Source organism: Dromiciops gliroides, chromosome 1 (assembly GCF_019393635.1).
Source record: "Dromiciops gliroides isolate mDroGli1 chromosome 1, mDroGli1.pri, whole genome shotgun sequence".
In the NCBI taxonomy this organism is placed as follows: domain Eukaryota; kingdom Metazoa; phylum Chordata; class Mammalia; order Microbiotheria; family Microbiotheriidae; genus Dromiciops; species Dromiciops gliroides.
Genome location: NC_057861.1, coordinates 183,796,324 through 183,815,631, shown reverse-complemented (window position 1 = coordinate 183,815,631; position 19,308 = coordinate 183,796,324). Strand labels below are relative to the sequence as shown.

General features: G+C 37.3%; 1 protein-coding gene across 1 annotated transcript in view; it reads left to right on the top strand.

The window, feature by feature from the left end:
* MBOAT1 (membrane bound O-acyltransferase domain containing 1) overlaps nt 1-19,308 on the top strand; it is a 147,285-nt gene that overhangs the window by 110,905 nt on the left and 17,072 nt on the right. Inside the window, exons 7-10 of the mRNA XM_043976582.1 lie at nt 5,220-5,403; nt 7,802-7,994; nt 15,001-15,104; nt 18,939-19,003. Coding sequence (XP_043832517.1) covers nt 5,220-5,403; nt 7,802-7,994; nt 15,001-15,104; nt 18,939-19,003 — 546 coding nt within the window. The remainder of the gene's footprint in view (nt 1-5,219; nt 5,404-7,801; nt 7,995-15,000; nt 15,105-18,938; nt 19,004-19,308) is intronic.

Sequence of the window (19,308 nt, the reverse complement as noted above, 5' to 3'; positions counted from 1 at the left end):
TCAGTGAAAGAACTGATGGAGTCTGAATGCAGATGGAAGCCTACTTTTCTTTCTTTGTTTTTCTTTCAGTCTGTTTTCTTTCACCACATGACTAATATGGAAATATATTTTGCAGGACTGAACATGTATAACCTGTATCAAATTGCTTGCTTTTTCAGTGGGGGTGTGGGGGTGGGAGAGAATTTGGGACTCCAAATTAAAAAAAAATATGAATGTTAACATTTTAAAAAATGTAATTGGAAAAAAATGTGGGTTTTTTTGTCTTTTGTGTGTGTGAGGCAATTGGGGTTAAGTGACTTGCCCAGGGTCACACAGCTAATAAGTGTCAAGTGTCTGAGGCCAGATTTGAACTGAGGTCCTCTTGACTCCAGGGCCAGTGCTCTATCCACTGCGCCACCTAGCTGTCCTGGAAATAATGTTTTTAATTTTAAAAATGAAATTTTCTTGTCCTCTCTTCACCTGTATATAAAGAAGTGCTAGAGTAGATGACTTAAGTTTTCTTTCACTTTCATTGGCTTTGTACTTCCATGTATAATTTGTTTAGACCATAAAATTAACATTTGGAATATTAAATTTAAAAGTATTGTGTTTTACACTGTAATTGTGAATTTATACATTTAAATTTTTATTAATGTTTTAAATTTTCATTTGAAGTCAAACTACAAGTTGCTGACTTGTAAGGAATTTAGCATCTGTTAGGTTCTGGCAAATTATGAGAAATAAGCACAAACTTGAAGGCAGAAAGAAACCATCAACATGACAATAAATAAAAAAAAAGAAACACATTATGCTTTGTGTCTTCCACTTTGAAACCAATAGGGAAAGGATTCATTTTCAGAAAAGGAAGTGAGATTTATTTTAATTGCCACAAGGAAGTTTAATCAGTTTTATTTTCAGAGCCATCACTATGAGCAGTCTTTAATGCTTCACTTGTATTATCATGACTCAGATTGAGACAGGCCTTTCCAACTCTTCACATCTTAGTTTATTTCTTGATTTGGGGTGTGTATTTCCACCTACAGACCCATTTTTTTTTTAAATGGCTACAGAAATTGTGGGATCCGAAGCAAGTAAAAAGTAAGAGTCCAAGCCTGGTTTATACAAAATCCTTGAAATCGTGTTGCACAAGAGATATACTTGACAGAATCTCAGATCCCATTCTTGGGGGACTGGCATGTGGAAATGTAATGTAGTTTGCCATTTTTGACATTACTTTTCCAACCCTAGTTGTAGGTATACTGTTAATTTCCAAGATCTATTCAAATGTAGTAGTAGAGCCATTCATTTATGTCCTAGCCTTTGAATCATGTATTCAAATCATTTATTGTAGTAATATTTGGTAGATATCAACATTCTTGCTTTTCCTTAATAGTCTTTTACTTTATATTCTTTCACACTTATAAGAGAACAAACCTGCTTAGTAAGGAGTGCCTATCCAGGTCAATTCAACTCAATAAGCATTTATTAAGTACCTTTATTGGCCTCAGTCCTAGAGATAAAAGACAAAAACTGAGGTAGCCTCTGTTTTTAAGGAGTTTAGGTTCCATGTTTTCTGATTCTGATACAATAATGGCTGAAAAATTGGCTTTATAATTTTTGGTGTGTTGTGTAGTTAAATACAGAAGACATACTTATCCAATAGAATGAAACTTTCACGCTAAGTTTCTCACTTTTGCTGTTTCTTAAATAGCATCTTTGTTTCTTAGTAAAGTCTCTAGGGATATTTGTTATCACTTTGCCCTTTGAGTTTTAATATAGGGTTTTTCTATTTTTGCATTCTTTTTCTTCTGTTTCCTGAAGATAACATCTACAGAGTGAGTATCTTTTTCATGTTTTATTATATCCTTTGCTCTTTTACAGAGTGTCACGCTTCATATTGTCATTGATGAACAAGTTTGGGCTGTGGGATGCCCATCCTGTTGCAGGAATATGTGGACATTTATCCATTATGCCTTTCTATGTTACTTTAATATTACTTTCATTGTCATTCAGCAAAGTAAAAAATTTTAGTCTGTCCCTATTTACTCTTCTTCTGTAGTAATTTATATTATATAGATAGATAGATATTTACAAATAACATGCTGTACAGTAGCTTTTCCTTTATGGCTTCTCTAAACTGGTCGAGATGTTATCACAAAGTTTTAAGATTCTTTCCCCCCCACACACATTTTCCTGTTTGCAAGTCTTTTAAATGTTGGACTTCACTGATTTTTTTTCTCCCTGCCTAGATGTCACTAGCCACTCACATTCTGACTCTAAAGGCAAATTACTCAGATAACATACTGGGAAGGAGTGTGATGATGATCTGAGTGATTTTGTTTCAATTTGATTCAATTCAGTAAGTATTTAGAAACTTCATGTCATTAGGCATTTTACATTATTGTCAATGGCATTCCAGAAGAATATAATTTTCTCAGAAGAAGCTGGATACATTTTTTTCTTAATCTTCCGACTCAAACTTGCTTATAATGAAGCCATTGAGAATATTTTGCCCAAAGTTACCTGCAGTCTTTCACTGCTTCTTTACCTGCAGAAGTTGACTAGGCAACTCTTTGTGATGATGCTGGTGTGGCTGACACATCAACAGGACAAGAACTCTGGCATCAAGAATGCTACGGAGAATCAGCTGTGCTTTTTTTCTTTGTAGTTTCTCTTCTTTTCTTTCTTGAAGGATTTTAAAATGTCTATGGCATGCCTCCTCCATATAAGAATGCATTTGGAACTTCATATTTTGTTTGACAGAATTAGCAGATCATATTTTATTTTTTCTCAGAATAACCTACTATGTGGAAATGCTTCCATGTATTAGAAACTGGCTTGTTACTTTCCTCAGATGAAAAAAGGAAAAAAAGAGGAAAAGTAAAGATAAATGTTGAGTGGTTAGCTTGCATATAAACATCGAGCTGCACCATGCAGAAATTCGGCAATGGCTTTCCCTCAGTAAACACCTTTGATAAGCCTGTAGACATAATTTATTTTTAACTTAAAATGTCTTTATTATGTACCCACTATATGCAAAATATTGTACCAGGTGCAATGGATACAAGAGTGGGGGTATCAAGATTGGATAGCTAATTTGCCACAAAATTTTGGATTTCTAGGAAACCAGCTATGATTTAAACAGGTCATAAAAGTAAATTTCTCGGGGCAGCTGGGTGGCGCAGTGGATGGAGCACCGGCTCTGGAGTCAGGAGTGCCTGGGTTCAAATCCGGCCTCGGACACTTGACACTTGCTAGCTGTGTGACCCTGGGCAAGTCACTTAACCCCCATTGCCCCACAAAAAAACAAAAAAACCCCAAAAAGTAAATTTCTCCACTAACGTATTACTCTGAATGCTCATCATCTCACAGAGGTTACCTGGGTTCTTAAAGGCTCTACCAGAGAAAGGATTGTAAGTTCTGATTAGTCCTATAGCAAGTTGGAAAGTACCTATTATGAAATGAAAAGTCTAGCTCAATGCAGGAGCCACAAGGGGAGAAATTGTTGGCCATAGGACAACTTTGTATCAACTATTAGAACATGAAGGGACTATTATTTTGCATTGGTGGAGGGAATACTCACAAGGATGAAATCAGATTTTTTTTAGGGTTTTCAAGTAGGAAAATAAATTATTGCACCTAATGTATAGATTAAAATTCTGAATTAGAATAAACTTTAACTGCAGTGCTAATGACATGATGAAAATGATATTTTGCGAAGAATAATCTAATAATTGCATACAGGATGGATTAAGATGGGGGAGGAGGAGGAACTGTAGGTAGAATATGTATGGAGAACACATGCTCCTGGCTCATCAACTCTGGCAGATTACATCATTATGGGTGGAGAATGGACCAGAAGATGTGAAGATCCTTCCTTTCAGCAATGTCTTTAGAATGTTAATTGATAAGGAGATATTCATAAAGATGGGGACAAGGATGTTTAACTCCATGATGTTGCTTTGAATGATCTACAATTTAATCCATAGAAAATCATGAAGAACAGAATTATTCAATCACCTAGAGTTAGTGGAAGGAGTGATACATGAAATCTCCGTGCAGATTCAAATGACAAATGGGGAACTCTGATGGTCAGGGTGACATAAGCAGTCTGTTATAGCAAAAGACTTGCAGCAAGGGTGAGTTTTGTAGTAAGTATGACAGATATGCTTAACTGCTCACAAGTCCATAAGTAGCCAATTGACAGGCTGAGAATGGGACAAATTAAAGGTCTGGCCAATTGAATGAGAAGGAAAGCAGCAATTAAATAATGGCTCATTAGAAAATAGAATATAATAACCAGCAGGTGAAGTGTTTGAGGCTCTGGATTAGAATGGTGAAATCAACAAATGTTTTACCATGGAATAATTAAATGCACAAATCTGATGGAGTTAGGGAAAGCAGAGGCAATGTACCTCAGTACAAGAAGTTGTCCCACCTGCTTCCTTGTCTCTGTCTCTGTCTCTGTCCCTCTCTGTCTCTCCCTCTTCCTCTCCCTTCCTCCCTCCTTCCCTCTCTCTGTCTCTCTCAGTGAGGACTACCTATATCCGATCTTTCTTTACATCTTTTAAGTCAGGGGTAAATTAAAAGGGTCCAGGACATAGAAAAAGGTTATGTACTCCTGCCTTAGGAATAGCCTTAAGGAGTATTTGAGATTCAAGTTCCAGAAGCACATTCTTCAGATGAATGGCATTCAGAGTAGGTGCCAGAGGCTATTCTTAGAGGTAGTACTAATGTTCTTCTTATCTGGGAGATATCTTTCTAGGCATCTGAGGATGAAGAATTTCATCTTTTATGTTACTATATTCTCTGGGACAGCTGCCCCTCTTCCTAGATGTACCTGAGAATACCCTAGCTGACATTAACTGTCATGCTAATGATACATGCTAATGGTTAGAAAAAGGTTTTTAACCAAAATTTCCCATTGGAGAAAAGTCACCTTGAGTTACTTGGATAATTTTCAGAGAAACAGAACCAAGCAAAGTATTTGTATCCATTAAAAATGTAAGCTAGATTGGGACCGTTTTTGTCTCTGTATCTCCAACCCTTAGCACAATGCTTGATGGTTAGTGCTTCAATACTTGTTGAAATGTTTATTGAGTAACCATCTGTAAGACAAAGAACTATATAATCTAGGACACCAACCAACATCTGTGTTAACATTTTGGCCATTTGTAAGTGTAGACAAAAGGATGGTGAACTTCCATCTTTTGACCCTACTCTTTTGCTTGTGTTTGCAGAGTCAGACCCTCTTTCTTGGAATACATAAGCTACCTTCTCAATTTCCTGAGTGTCATAGCTGGGCCCTGTAGTAGTTACAAGGACTATGTAGCTTTTATTGAGGGGAGGCACATACACATGAAGTTGCTGGAAATGAACTGGAAGCAAAAGGGTTACAGCAGTCTTCCTAATCCTTCTCCAACTGTAAGTCATTCAATGCCTTTTTAAAAAAAATTTCTGCAAAGGTCTGGAGAACAGTGTTTTTTGCTATGTCAGGACTGAGTCCCACTAATAATTGTCTCCCATAAAGAGCCAAGCAAGACAAATCAGCTGGGATGCTTGGAATTGTCTGTGTGTGAAAATACTGCTATTCCTACTGTTCTTTTTTGCTGGTGGGAAAAAAGCTGGCAGAAGTTCTCTGTGTTAGACCAACATATGTTTGTTTTACAGAGCAGGTCATTGGCTAGAAGGCTGGTTAATCAATCAATCAACAAGTATTTATTGTTAGCTGCAATAGCATTTTCTCTGGTACCCAGCTGCTGTGCCAATGCTGTGTTAACAATTGGAACATTCTGGGGGTTTGATCATTATGAATTGGAATTTGAGCACAGCCAAAGTTTATGTCACAAAGAAAATGAACAAAACCGATGTGCTTTGCACTTCAGGGGCTATACTTCCTGTAATGATAACCAGTTGTAAACAAGCTTGCCAGAGCATCTATTATGCATTTAGGGAGAAAGTTTAAAATGACTTTTTTTAGAGCCATCTCTAAAATGTAAACATGTATGTATTGTGCACATATGTCTAAGATGCATTTTGAGCTAAGCTAAATTTGTTGGAAATAAATTTCCCATAATTTAAGAGGGAAAAATAATTGCAGTAACTGGGAACCTCCACTGAATTGAAGTAACAGTGGGTCATTGGAGTGCAGAGGTGACTCTGAGCTTTCAAATGCTGTATTACTAGAATACAAGCTACTTCTTGTAGCGACATCTACCAGCTTGGAAGGATTGTTATAAGGTTTGCCTGATCAAGCCTAATAATTTTGGGGAGACTCATTACCAGATTTCCTGTAGAGCAAGAATTTTTTTTCAGACATATTAACTCTTAAAGTCACAGAGGGACTATGATCTGCCTAGGGAAGGGAGTATCTAAACCAAAGAAATAATAATTTTGAAATGCTGAAATATTGGGGAAAATGGAAACAAATTAGGAAATGGAGGAAAAGAGGCAAGATCAGTTAGTTGGGCTAAAAAAAAATCCAGTTGAAAGTCTATGCAAGGGGCAGCTGGGTGGCTCAGTGGATAGAGCACTGGCCCTGGAGTCATGAAGACCTGAGTTCAAATCCGAGCTCAGACACTCACTAGTAGTGTGACCCTGGGCAAGCCATTTAATCCTTATTGCCTCAAAAGAAAATCTGTACAACAGTTCATAATATTTGGAATTGAATGGGATTATTAATTATGAGATATAATAGCATGGTGGATAAAGAGCCTTTCTTGGAGTCAGAAAGATTTGATTTCAAGTCTGCCCTTGTCACGTATTGGCTATATGATTGTGGTCAAGTCACTTAACCTTTCAGTGGCTCAGGTAACTCTAAGACCGTAAGTTGCAGAGACAATACTTATCCATATTGGTAGAGGAGGGGATTTCTTCTTTGGGAGGAAATGCTACTAAAATTATCAAAGGTCTGATTCAAATATTATTATATCTATAAAAATTCTTAGGTAGAATGTGTGTTAAATATGAGTAAGGCATCTTTGGCCTAATTTAGCATCCTAGCTAGTAGGGATCTATTTCTTAAAAAATGTTTGAGTGAGTGATATGTGAGATGAGTGAGTGTCCCCAATTTGTCTGAGTCTTTCAGTTTATTCATCACAATGATGATAATAAAGTTTATGCAAAATGCTCATTTTTACAATTTTGGAATTTGGAGTTTTGTTACTTTGGCAAAACCACACTTAATTGGGAAAGTCAAAATGAATCATTTGGTTGAAAGCAACTTTGAGAAACTATCTTATATCATATGCCTTTGGTTTAAGCCATTTTTGGTAATTTTTTTCTTAATTCTTCCTAAGTCTCTTTTGAAACCTGTTCTGATATAGGGTCACTTCACTAAAATTTAATTAGAATTTAGTTTCTAGCTAAATGTTCCAATGACAAGTGAAATCCATTACTTCTCTAGAGAAGGAAATGATGCAGTTATTTCTTCCTGGAAGAATAGTTTTAACTTGATAGAAAAAAAAATTCACCTTCTCCAATCTATTTTGCTCTTTGGGTGATGAAATCTTTCAATCTTTGCTTATAGTAGAAGTTGATAGTTCAAGTTTATTTTTCCATTATGGATTGCAAATAATTACCAATGCCAAAGATAAATTTCCTATAAAAATACAAATAGATCATGTAAGCCCACTATCAGGGAAGTTCAGGCTAAGTTGCATGTTGGTTCATGAGATCTGCTGCTATTATTTCTACCAAATAAGGTGAAATAGCTTATGATTATTAGGTTGTTCTTAACTGTAGGGATGCCTTGGACATACTCTTTTTCGTATTTGTTTATTATTATTTATGGCTGCATTGATATTTCTTTTTTTTTTTTCAGGGAGCAGTGATGTACAAACTGTGTATCACGCTGGTATCTCTCTTCTTTTTTTTGACTCTTACGAAGACCTATCCTGTCACTTGCCTGGTTGATGACTGGTTTGTCAATCAAGCATCTTTTTTGCCAAGACTTGGCTACTTATATATTGTTATGCAAGCATCAAAGCCAAAGTATTACTTTGCATGGACATTAGGTAAGTTGATGGAATTGTTCAAAATTGCTTACCAAGAAACCTAAAGCAGAATTTGTGAATGACTTATCCAGGATAAAGTTATGGTACACTTAACTGAAAATATTGATAACATAATGGAAAGCTGCTGAGCCAACTCACTGTTCTTTTTACTTTCCAGTTTTGGAGGACTCATAGCAGAACTATTTGGTTCTCCCCTGCCCTGCCCCCCCCCCCAACCCAACCCAAACCAAACCAACTTAATAATGAGTGGCAAAAAGTAAAGTGATACTGGCTGTTGTTTAAGCCTGATCTCAATAACAGATGTCAAAACTTGGAAGCCTTTATATCTACCAATCAAGCCGGGTCCTTAAGTGCACTGGGAAATTTGACTTTCTCCCATTTCCCCACCCCATTTATATTTACATAAATATAGACACTTTAATAAAGAAATATTAGCATATTCCTTATTTAGGCTAAACTTTCAAACTCCAAAGCACTCAGAAGCTCTCATTTTTTTCAACTTCGCACACCAAGAAGTAAAATGCTTTTAGTTTCTCTATCTCTGTTTCTTCCTCTGTCTTTTTCTTGTTCTCTTTCTTTCTTTTTTTTTTTAGTGAGGCAATTGGGGTTAAGTGACTTGCCCAGGGTCACACAGCTAATAAGTGTTAAGTGTCTGAGGCCAGATTTGAACTCAGGTACTCCTGACTCCAGGGCCAGTGCTCTATCCACTGTGCCACCTAGCTGCCCCGTTCTCTTTCACTTTTAAAGTAGAACACAGCTTTATCCTAAGTTTAATCAAATATTTCAATTTTTAACTGGAGGAATTTGGCCAACTTTAAGTTTTCATTTTTTCCATTTTAACTATTTGAGGCTTAAGGATGATATTTAAGTCCCTGCAAGAGTGGGGGGAAAATCCCATATTTACTTACTAGAATAGAATAGGCTTCTGATAAGTATATGTCAATTTCATATATTGCCATCCTTCCAGAGAGTGATTTACCATCTTAGTTGAAAGTAGCATGGTGACTGATGATAACAGTGGCTGCATATGCAGTGGAATGAGACCAGCTTAGCATAGTCATCGGCATGAGGGCCTATCATATACATGATTTATCTCCTTATCCATTCATTTTTTTTCTCCAAGAATTTCATCCAAATATAAGTTTATGGTTAACAAGTTCTTTCCTTTTATTTTTTAAAGGACTAGAACATTCACCAAAGTGATCAGCCTATGGCAGTATCTATACTGTATGCATTTCTTGGAATGGCTAACAATTTTTTTTTTTTTTGAAAAAAAAATTTTAGTGCCATTGGGCCATGTGGCAGAATTTACTTGGGAGCTCTTTTACTTCCATATTCTTGCTTGTGTTCTGATAATCTTTCTTTAAACTTTCTTCCGATGCCATATGTAGCAATGGCCTTAAAGAATTTGACACTTTAAAAATGACACCTGCTCTATTAAGCCAGATATATTTCTACTCAGTAGAATATTTGATTCTCTTGTTTTGCACTGGTATATGCTATAGTAGGAGTTCTTAACCCGTGGCCCACAAGCCCTGTGGATAGCTTTCAGGTAGGTCTGTGAATTTGAAAGGGAAAAAAATCACATCTTTCCTTTCTATTCACCTCTCTCTGAAATTGAGCATTTCCTTCCATTTTGAATTCAGGTGACAAACCATCATTCTGAGAAGGAGTATATAGACTTTAGAAGACTGGCAAAAGGGTCCATAACACAAAATCATTTAAGAACCCCTGTTCTAAAGTCTTTGTCCACTCTGAGAAAAAATAAATTACCAAAGAGCCCACAGAAGTTATAGCAAAAAGCTTTACACCAACTGTCAACTCTGAAAAATAGAATAAAATACCAAAGAGCTTGCAGAGGTCATAGGCCAAAAGCCATCTTTATTCCATTGGAGGAAGGAAACTAGACACACATTTCAGGGTCTGGTTTAGGATGGAGGAGGCCAAGCCTTGATAAATAGAGAAGTGGCAAGACAAAGAATCAAGCAGTGAGATATAACAGCAACAATAAGGCAAGTTTGCCTAGTGACTAAGTCTATTCAAGTTCTTGCAGGTGCTTGCCCAAGTTCAGAGACCACCTGGGGCTGGTTTGAGTCAGTTCTGTGATTTAGCTGCAGCACAGTTCAACCAGAAGATGAGCACAAAGGACTGTTGTTATGCCAAGCTCAGGGCACAGCTTGCTTGTTTGTCCTTACCTCTGGAAAACAAGGCATTTCCTAGTGTCATGGGGTGCATCAAGGAACCTTCTCCTTGAGAAACTAAACCAGAGGACAGATAACCCCTAGAGAGATAAGCGGAACCAAATCAGACTGAGCTAGCTTTGGATTCCTACCCTTCATTCTGGTCTCCCTTACCCTGGGGAGATGAGTTTGGGTGTGGCTGTGGCCTTTGTGTCCTGAAGAGAGATCTGTAACCACCCCTCACCCAATTCCTCTAGTCACTACCAGTGGGGCATGGTCCTCCCTCACTAAAGGAACTTTCCACAGTCAAATGGTGACCCCTCCCCCCATCAGTCTTCTATAAAAGTACCTACCCGTCTCCTGCTGGAGGAGATTTGGTACCTCTGAGCCATGTGCTTTGTGCCTATTTCCCCATGAGAAGTCCAGGGATTTCTGTCATGGTTTCCCTTCCCCCACTGTTCCCTTCCCTTGCTCCTAAATAAACTACCACCTTATTCTAACTACTTTTTGTGTGCAAGAGGGTGTAATTCTTTGTTTGTTTTTTTGTTTTTGTTTTTTTTAGTGAGGCAATTGGGGTTAAGTGACTTGCCCAGGGTCACACAGCTAGTAAGTGTTAAGTGTCTGAGGCCAGATTTGAACTCTGGTACTCCTGACTCCAGGGCCAGTGCTCTATCCACTCACCTAGCTGCCCCGAGGATGTAATTCTTTAAAGAGGAATTCCTAAGAACCCCAACCCCTACCCTAACCCGTACCCCATTTCCTCCCATTACACTAGTATTAAGAAAAGTGAGGGGGGCGGCTAGGTGGCGCAGTGGATAAAGCACCGGCCCTGGATTCAGGAGTACCTGAGTTCAAATCCGGCCTCAGACACTTGACACTTAACTAGCTGTGTGACCCTGGGCAAGTCACTTAACCCCCATTGCCCCGCAAAAAAAAAAAAAAAAAAGAAAAGTGAGTAGTGAGAGAAAGGAGTGGTATTAGCATGAGGTTCCTAACAGGTTGGACCTATCTGGCATAGGGGTTCTCAGTTTTATAAAGACCTATTTTCCCTTCTGCTTTCCACTCCCTGCCATCCAGTTTGTATTCCAGCACTTGGCTGGATTGACTTCTAACTTTGGATGGGGAAATGTAAACAAACCCCCTTGTTTTTTTTCTATGGTTTCACAGAGAGTTCTAAAATACCCTGAAGCTGACAAGCAGGTCTTCATAGATTCAGACCTAATGAAGTAATTTGGGAACTTTGCCAGGAAAGTAGATGCTCCTGATGAGGGTATTTATGGAATTATTTTACTGTTGGTTATCTAGAAGAAGACTATTATATGGTGGCTTAGTCAAATTGAGTTTGTTTTGTAGACTAACGTCTCATTAAATTGGGCCCCATTTGTTACTGTATATCAGCATCAAGATAAGGTTGTCTTTATATATCAGAAAATGGTTTGTTAAGCAATTAAGAATAAATAAGGGGGCAGCTAGGTGGCACAGTGGATAAAGCACTGGCTCTCTAGTCAGGAGGACCTGAGTTCAAATCCAGCCTCAGACACTTGACACTTATTAGCTGTGTGACCCTGGGCAAGTCACTTAACCCCAATTGCCTCACCAAAAAATAAAAAATAAAAAAACCCCACAAAAGAATAAATAAGGATTTGGGGGGTGGTAAATGAATATATGGATAATTATAGAAAAATTTTTTATTTGAAACTTTTGAAAGCATTCATTTACTTATAATTGACTTTCTAATTGGGTATAACTTTAATCCTTAAAGCTAGTCTCCTACAGAATTTCTACTAGAGAGTCCTTTGGCATCCTGGTTCCAGTCACTGAATATAGTTGAAATAATAACCATTTATTACTTTGAAAATATTCTCTACTTAACATGGCAGCCCCATCACTTAGTTCTAATTAGTGAGATTTTACTCACTAATTTATTTACTTTCAATAATAATTTACTCAATTTTATTTTAGTGAGATTAGTGTAAAGGTAAACATATGTTGCTATCAAAACAAATCCAAATGAAGAAATTTTATTTTATTAATATTTTTCTGTCTTAAAACAGATAGATTTAGATCTTTTCTTTTATCAGGGAACTTAGAATCTCAGTCTGAAATAACAGAAGAGAAAAATGTAGACAAATCTTGGCACAATGATAGACACCAAAATTAACTAAAATTTAGTAGTTCAGATGACCCATAATAACTTTGGAAACTATAAATCTGATTTCTCATCCCTTTTATCTTATTGTCCTAAATTTGACTATGTAATACCTTTGATTCACCTCATTCTGTTCAAAACTAACTCCCCTACGTCCTTAGACTTGTCTTTGTGTTTTTTTTTTCTTCTACCTCCTTTCATTTTTTTTGGTTTGTTTGTTTTTGGTGGGACAATGAGGGTTAAGTGACTTGCCCAGGGTCACACAGCTAGTAAATGTCAAGTGTCTGAGACTGGATTTGAACTCAGGTCCTCCTGAATCCAGGGCCAGTGCTCTATACACTATGCCACCTAGCTGCCCCTCCACCTCCTTTCATTAACTGAATCTTGGTTTCTTCTCAGGGAACCAAATTCCTTGCAAACTTCTCTTGAGGTACTATTCTTTGTCCTATTCTTCTTCAATGACAGGTCCATGAGCCTGGCCTGTTCTTTGCTTCTGATTGCAATTTCCAGACCATTGCTCTGTAGCAATTACTAACCTCAACAACCTTTTCCCCATTTCGGGTTCTTATTATATAATTATACTTAAGTTTCCCTATACTTGTCACCCACTGGACTCCAGGGTACTCTCTTACCTTCTACAATGACTTTGATATATGGTTGAAATCTTCCTTTCTACCCTACCTCTTATTTTTTCTCCTTCATGACTTAGTTGTATGTATTGATGTCCTTTCTAATAAGAAACTCTCAATTGCTTGATTTCTTTGATTTCAACAACCTCCCTCTCCACTCAGTTTTAATAATGAGATGTCAGGGCCACATATGAGATCCTACCTCTGCTCAGAAATACACTATCTCCAAAGATCCTGGATGCTGAAATTCTCCCTTTGTGATTTTTTTTTTTGGCTGTTCTACCTTTCTCTCACTTTGTTCCCAGTGAATTTGTTTTTGTTTTGTTTTGTTTTGTTTTTTGTGATTCATAACACTTTGATACCTCTTTACTTTGATAATTTATTACACCTATTCTATATTTACTATATTTACATCCCTACTCTACAGCCAACTATCTTAATATCTTATTTATCACCACCCTAGAATACTGTGTCCCCTTGACATTACATCATTTCTAGTTTTCTATGACTTGTTCTTAATAAGTGAAATTAGATGACTCAATCGTAATTTTGTAACTTTGCCTGTATAAAGAGACCATTTTTGAAATACTATATAAAGGAATTAAATTGTTAGATACTACAAATGTATATATACGTAAAAAGATTAATGTTTTCACAGTAAGGTGGTTAAGTAATATTCATTAAATTGGATTTATATCCTTGGAGCTTTGAGAAACTTTTGGGTCCTAGTATGTTGTGGGGCTTCTCTTGGGACACTTCAAAAAAAGAAACCAAGGTTTGTAAATGCCTTAAGGAACATCTTAGCTGTAGAAGTCAGAGATGTCAACTTGAAGTGTCATGAGTGAATTTCTTTCTTTTTTTTTTTTTTTTTTTGGCCATTCTTCTTCTAGTATTTGTAGGGAGGAATTCAGCTATCCATCAAAACAATGCAAATCAGATTACTTGGATGGCTTTAAATATATTTTCAGCAAATAAATTAGCTTGAAGATTCATTAATTCATATTTATTAGACATCCACTATGTGTGCTATAGTATATTAAGCTACTGACCATGAAGTATGAGAGAGTTGTTTCTAAGTTCTTTTCGGGTTCTAACATTCAATTATTTCATGTTTTTTTAAAAGACAAAGTCTCTTGGGGGCACCTAGGTAGTACAGTGGATAGAGCACCGGCCCTGGAGTCAGGAGTACCTGAGTTCAAATCCGGCCTCAGAGACTTAACACTTACTAGCTGTGTGACCCTGGGCAAGTCACTTAACCCCTATTGCCTCACTAAAAAAACAAAAAACAAAACAAACAAACAAAAAAAAGACAAAGTCTCAAAAGATTAACTTGAAAGTAAATGGAAGGGGGAAGCTAGATGGCACAGTGGATAGAGCACCAGCCCTGGAGTCAGGAGTACCTGAGTTCAAATCTGGCCTCAGACACTTAACACTCACTAGCTGTGTGACCCTGGACAAGTCACTTAACCCCAATTGCCTCACTAAAAAAAAAAAACAAAACCAAAAAAAACAAAACAAAAAAAGAAAGTAAATGGAAGGTTATATAGAGTTTGTAGACATTCTGTGATATAAAATGTTCTGAATAAATTAGATCTCACAATTGATAATATATATTATATGAAGTAACTGGGTAGAAATTAAATATTCATTTTAATATATCTTTTTATTGTGTTTATATTTTTGAAATAAACAAAAATGTTTTAAGTAGCTTTAAGGTGAAGATTCTTGCTATCAATGTGAAGGTTACAGACATAATTAAACTTTTCCCATAACTAAGTAAGTAACATTCTTAGATTGTAAAATTTTAAAACACTTAAATATATTCATAAATCTAACATCTTTCATAATTTATGACACAAGAACACTGTTTTTTATTTTTATGTACTTATCTGTATACAAAAGTATCATCAATCTTTTGATTTTGATATCTATTTGAACTGAGCTAGAATATCTGAGATCTTTTTCAATAGCTGATTTTTCTTTTATATCTTATTTGATTCTAATTTTCTTTTTTCCCCATTAAAAACACCAACAATGCACCATCACAGCTGATGCAGTCAATAATGCAGCTGGCTATGGGTTCAGTGGAATTGATAAGAATGGGAATTTCTGTTGGAATCTGCTTTCTAACCTAAACATCTGGAAGATTGAGGTAAATCCAGGCATTTGAACTTCTATAGGGATAAGTCAGAAGGCTTTATTGGAGTGGAAATTATTGAGGAGGGGGTGGTGATTGATTCCTCTAAAGTTTGTGGTAGAGGAGAGCTTGGTAGAATCTGTAATACACCCTAGAGTTTAGGAGAGCAGATATCGTAAACATTCATGAAGAATACATAGGATCCTATGGACTATAATTCAGACTAGTAGGGATAGAAATCTTATTAGAATAAAATTTTGAAGACATAAATGCAAACAATTCTGATGCATAGGAAAAACAGGGATTTTTGGAAAAAGATTGTGGTTGTACAGATGTAGTAAGAAAACTCTCAAGAATGAAATTCTGAAGACAAAAATGCAAACAATTCTGATGAGTAGGAAAAATGGGAGTTTTCTGAAGAGACTGGTTGTACAGATGCAGTGAGTATAGTCTGGTCTCACTCTAAAAATGAGGCCTGCTATATCTCAAGGGTTTTAGGAGGTAAATCTGAAGAATGGATGGGTGTTTTCTCTATTGCTATTGCCTCAATCCCTCCCCACTCTTAGTTGCCAGTCATTAACATCTTAGTTACATTTAATCATTTAGCATCAAATTGCTTTTTTGCAAGCTAATTTGCTTCATAGATAAAGCAATAGCAAAAGTGCAAACATTTCTACCTCCCTAAACACCCCCCCCCCTCCCTGTACCTCAGTAGGTACCTTCTTGGCATTAGGAGTAGGAATAGGCAGCAAAACTGCTGCATGTTGAGCCCTTTTCTCTCTTGCAGCTGGATGGGCATGGGGAGATGTCCTTCTGTGCAGATGCTTCTAGGCCACAGGCCTAGTGATTTTTATCTCCTGTGGCTTTATTGACTGGTAAGCAGTGGTAGCGGAATCCCTCAGAGGAAGAGCATCAGGCCAGGCAGGAGAACCTTTACTTACAGGGAAGTCAGGGAAACACATAGTGGGCACTCATCTCCTGTGCTTTTATGGAAGCCATGTGACAAACCAATAAGATGCTGCCCATGCTTTCAGAGAGGCAGCACTGAGCATACGCTCTAGTCCAAAGCTTCTTAAACTCTGGGTCACAACCTACCTCATATGAGGGCTGTGAAATGAATGTGGGGGGTCTCAAAGAATTTGGCAATAAATGTTTGATTTGTATATGTATTTTATATACCTATATACCCGGGGTTGCGTAAAAATTTCTCAGGTGAAAAGGGGTCGTGAGGGGAAAAAGTTGAAGAAGCCCTGCTCTAGTCAGAGGTCTTGGGTTCAAATCCTGCCTCTCATGCTTAAATACTTAGATATTTAAGGAGCAGTCAGGTAGCACAGTAGAGAGAGTACTGGCCTTTAGGCCTAGAAGGTCTGAGCTCTAATTTGATCCCAAACACGACTAGTGAGATCCTGGACAAGTCACTTAACTTCTGGTTGCCTCAATTTCCTCAACTGTAACTTGGAGATAATAATGGCACCTACCTAGCAAGGTTGTTGTGAGGATCAAAATGAGATTAATATTTGCAAAGTTCTTAGCAAAGTCCCTGGCACATAGTAGGTACCATATAAATGTTGATTTTTCTTCCTGGGCCTGTGTGCCCTTAGGCAAATCTCTTTTCCTTCTTGAGCCCTAGTTTTCTTATCTGTAAAATCCAATCTAAGAACCTCTGACAAAAAGGATGCTTAAGGGAAAAACCCACTGATTTTCTGATAGCCCAGGCTTTATGCCTCTAGGGAGACAAAGTTCTCTATGATTTGCCTAATGGAATATGATAGAATGTGCTGGGAGGATTATTTGTTTGTTTGTTTTTCCTCTTAGAGTACAGAGTCAGCAATGAAGTGCTAGTTTGAACCAAAAACACCACAGTCAAGCCATCTTTGAGAATGACACAAGAATAAAGAAAGCAGGAATGCTTGGGATTGTTTTGCTGTTAGACTGTTTTTAACCATTGGGTGCCTGGTGTTGTATGCAGGTGCCTTTGCCCTCTCTTTTTCTGCAGGGTCTGAGCCCTACTATGCTTAAGGGAAAGGCTTAGCCATGGTACCTAGCATTGGCGTGAATGAGTTCCAGAATCAGTTCTAAATGGATGAATTAGGGCTTTTAGTAGTGGTGAACTCGTGCCTGGTAGGACAAGAGAGGGGATTGGTCATAGAATGCTCTTTTAAATGGGCAAATGATAACCACAAGGACAGGTTTCAATTTTAAAGGCAGTTAGGTGTCATAATTCAATTTAATTCAATTCCATAGGCATTTATTAAGCTCTTACTGTATGCAGATAGAGTGCTTGCTGGACTTGGAATCTGGAAGACCTAGTTTCTAATCTTTGCTATGTGACCCTGGGCAAGTCACCTAACACCTCTCAGCCTAGGTTTCTTGCTCTGGAAAATGAGATTAATAGCAGCATCTACTTCCCAGTGTTGTAAGGATCAAATGGGAAGTGTCAAGTATCTTGCATTTTTTTTTTTTGTATCTTGCAAATTTTAAAGCTCATTTAAAATGCAAGCTATTATTGTCAAAGTGGCAGCTTCCCTTTTTAACCTGAATAGTGTCAGGAAGTATATGGGTACCCTGTGCCTTCTTTTCCTTCTTCCTCAAAAATTCTTCCTTTTCCCTTCCAAAGATGTTGCTCCAGAAGACTCCAGAAAAGGTTTCCTTAACATCATTCCCACCTTAGATTTGGCTGACCTTTAGTTCACACCAGCCAGGCCCCAAATAAGTATGCTATTTTCTCATTTCTGTCAACATTGAGATTTGTTGATGGAAGGAGACTAGAATTACCTACTTATTATGGAAGATGATTAGAAAGAGAAAGCTTGTATTCACTGTATATTTGATCCTGGAAGAGATCCAAAGCCAAGTGAGGGAACCAGCTTTGGTGTAAGTAAGCCTGCCTTGAGGATATATTTTTCACTCCATTAACCCTAAGGAAAAAAAATAGGGGTAAATAAAACCCATTAGGTTTATGAAATCAATACCCACAGCTAAATATATCGATGTTCAGGTTGCCTTTGGAGGAAAATCCTCTTCTTAACTCAACATCTTGAGCCAACATTAAGGTTTTCCCATGGTGAAGAAAAATCTATTCAAAGAGATTTGACCTGGATTTTCAGCCTCAAAAGAGTAGCTTTTGACTTAGGAACTGATCTGAAAGTTTATATATTTTCGGGGGAGGGGTAGCCCACTTTCCCTCTACCATCTGATCAAAGATGTGCTGTGAAAACACCAGTTTAAGGACTTGTTTGAAACTCAACCTCATGCTTTACCTGAGTCATCCCCCACAGGCTCAGATGATTTTTTAAAAATTTACATTGCATATTGGGACCCTTTCATGCATGGAATCTCTTAATCCCCTAGGCAGCATTGGATGCTTTTTGAGCCAATGTTGCTGAGTATGGCACTGGCTCTATAAAGGCGACCTAGTTTGTGGATTGTCCGCATGATAAAGAATTGTGTGTTAAGCTAGAGCTGTTACCCGTGTGGGCATGAAGTTCACATGATTAAAATTTTCCTGCAATAAATCTTGTGCTAATGTATTCCATTTTAAAATTCGGATGACTTTGAAACAAGAGTAGACGGAAAACCCACAACATTTTCCTTCAGTTCTCCCAGGACTTGAAAATAATTTTGAAGAAAAACTGAGAGGTTGCAAAGCAAGTTTGGCCACATTTATAAACATCAGAAAATTTTAGTGTATGTGATGGAAATATCGATTCAACCTTAACCGAAGCTAGTCATCCCTGGTAGAATATGATGACTGCTGTTGCCTTTTGGGATAGGAATCAGCATAACTGGCTGAGAATTGGCACTGCTTGGTATATTTTAATACCAATACTGTTTCTTTCTTCTTACTAGACTGCAACAAGTTTTAAAATGTACATAGAAAACTGGAATATTCAGACGGCAGTTTGGCTAAAGCGGTAAGAAAAATAAAAAGCTTTCTTTTACTTATGGAATTGGGACATATTTAAATGGCATTCACTAAATGAATGATTAAGTACAAGCATTGATTAAATACCTAACTTGTTCCAGACACTGTGATAGGTACTAGAGTTACAAAGACAGAAACAAAACCAATCCTTGACAAAAAATGTATAGACAGGGAATATAAGGTGATTTAGGGGGAATACACTATGGGGTGGGGTGGGGTGGGGGAGGGGAGAGGAAAGGCCTTGTGTTGTAGAAGGTTGTGCTTGAGCAATGAGCCTTAAAGGAAAATAGGAAA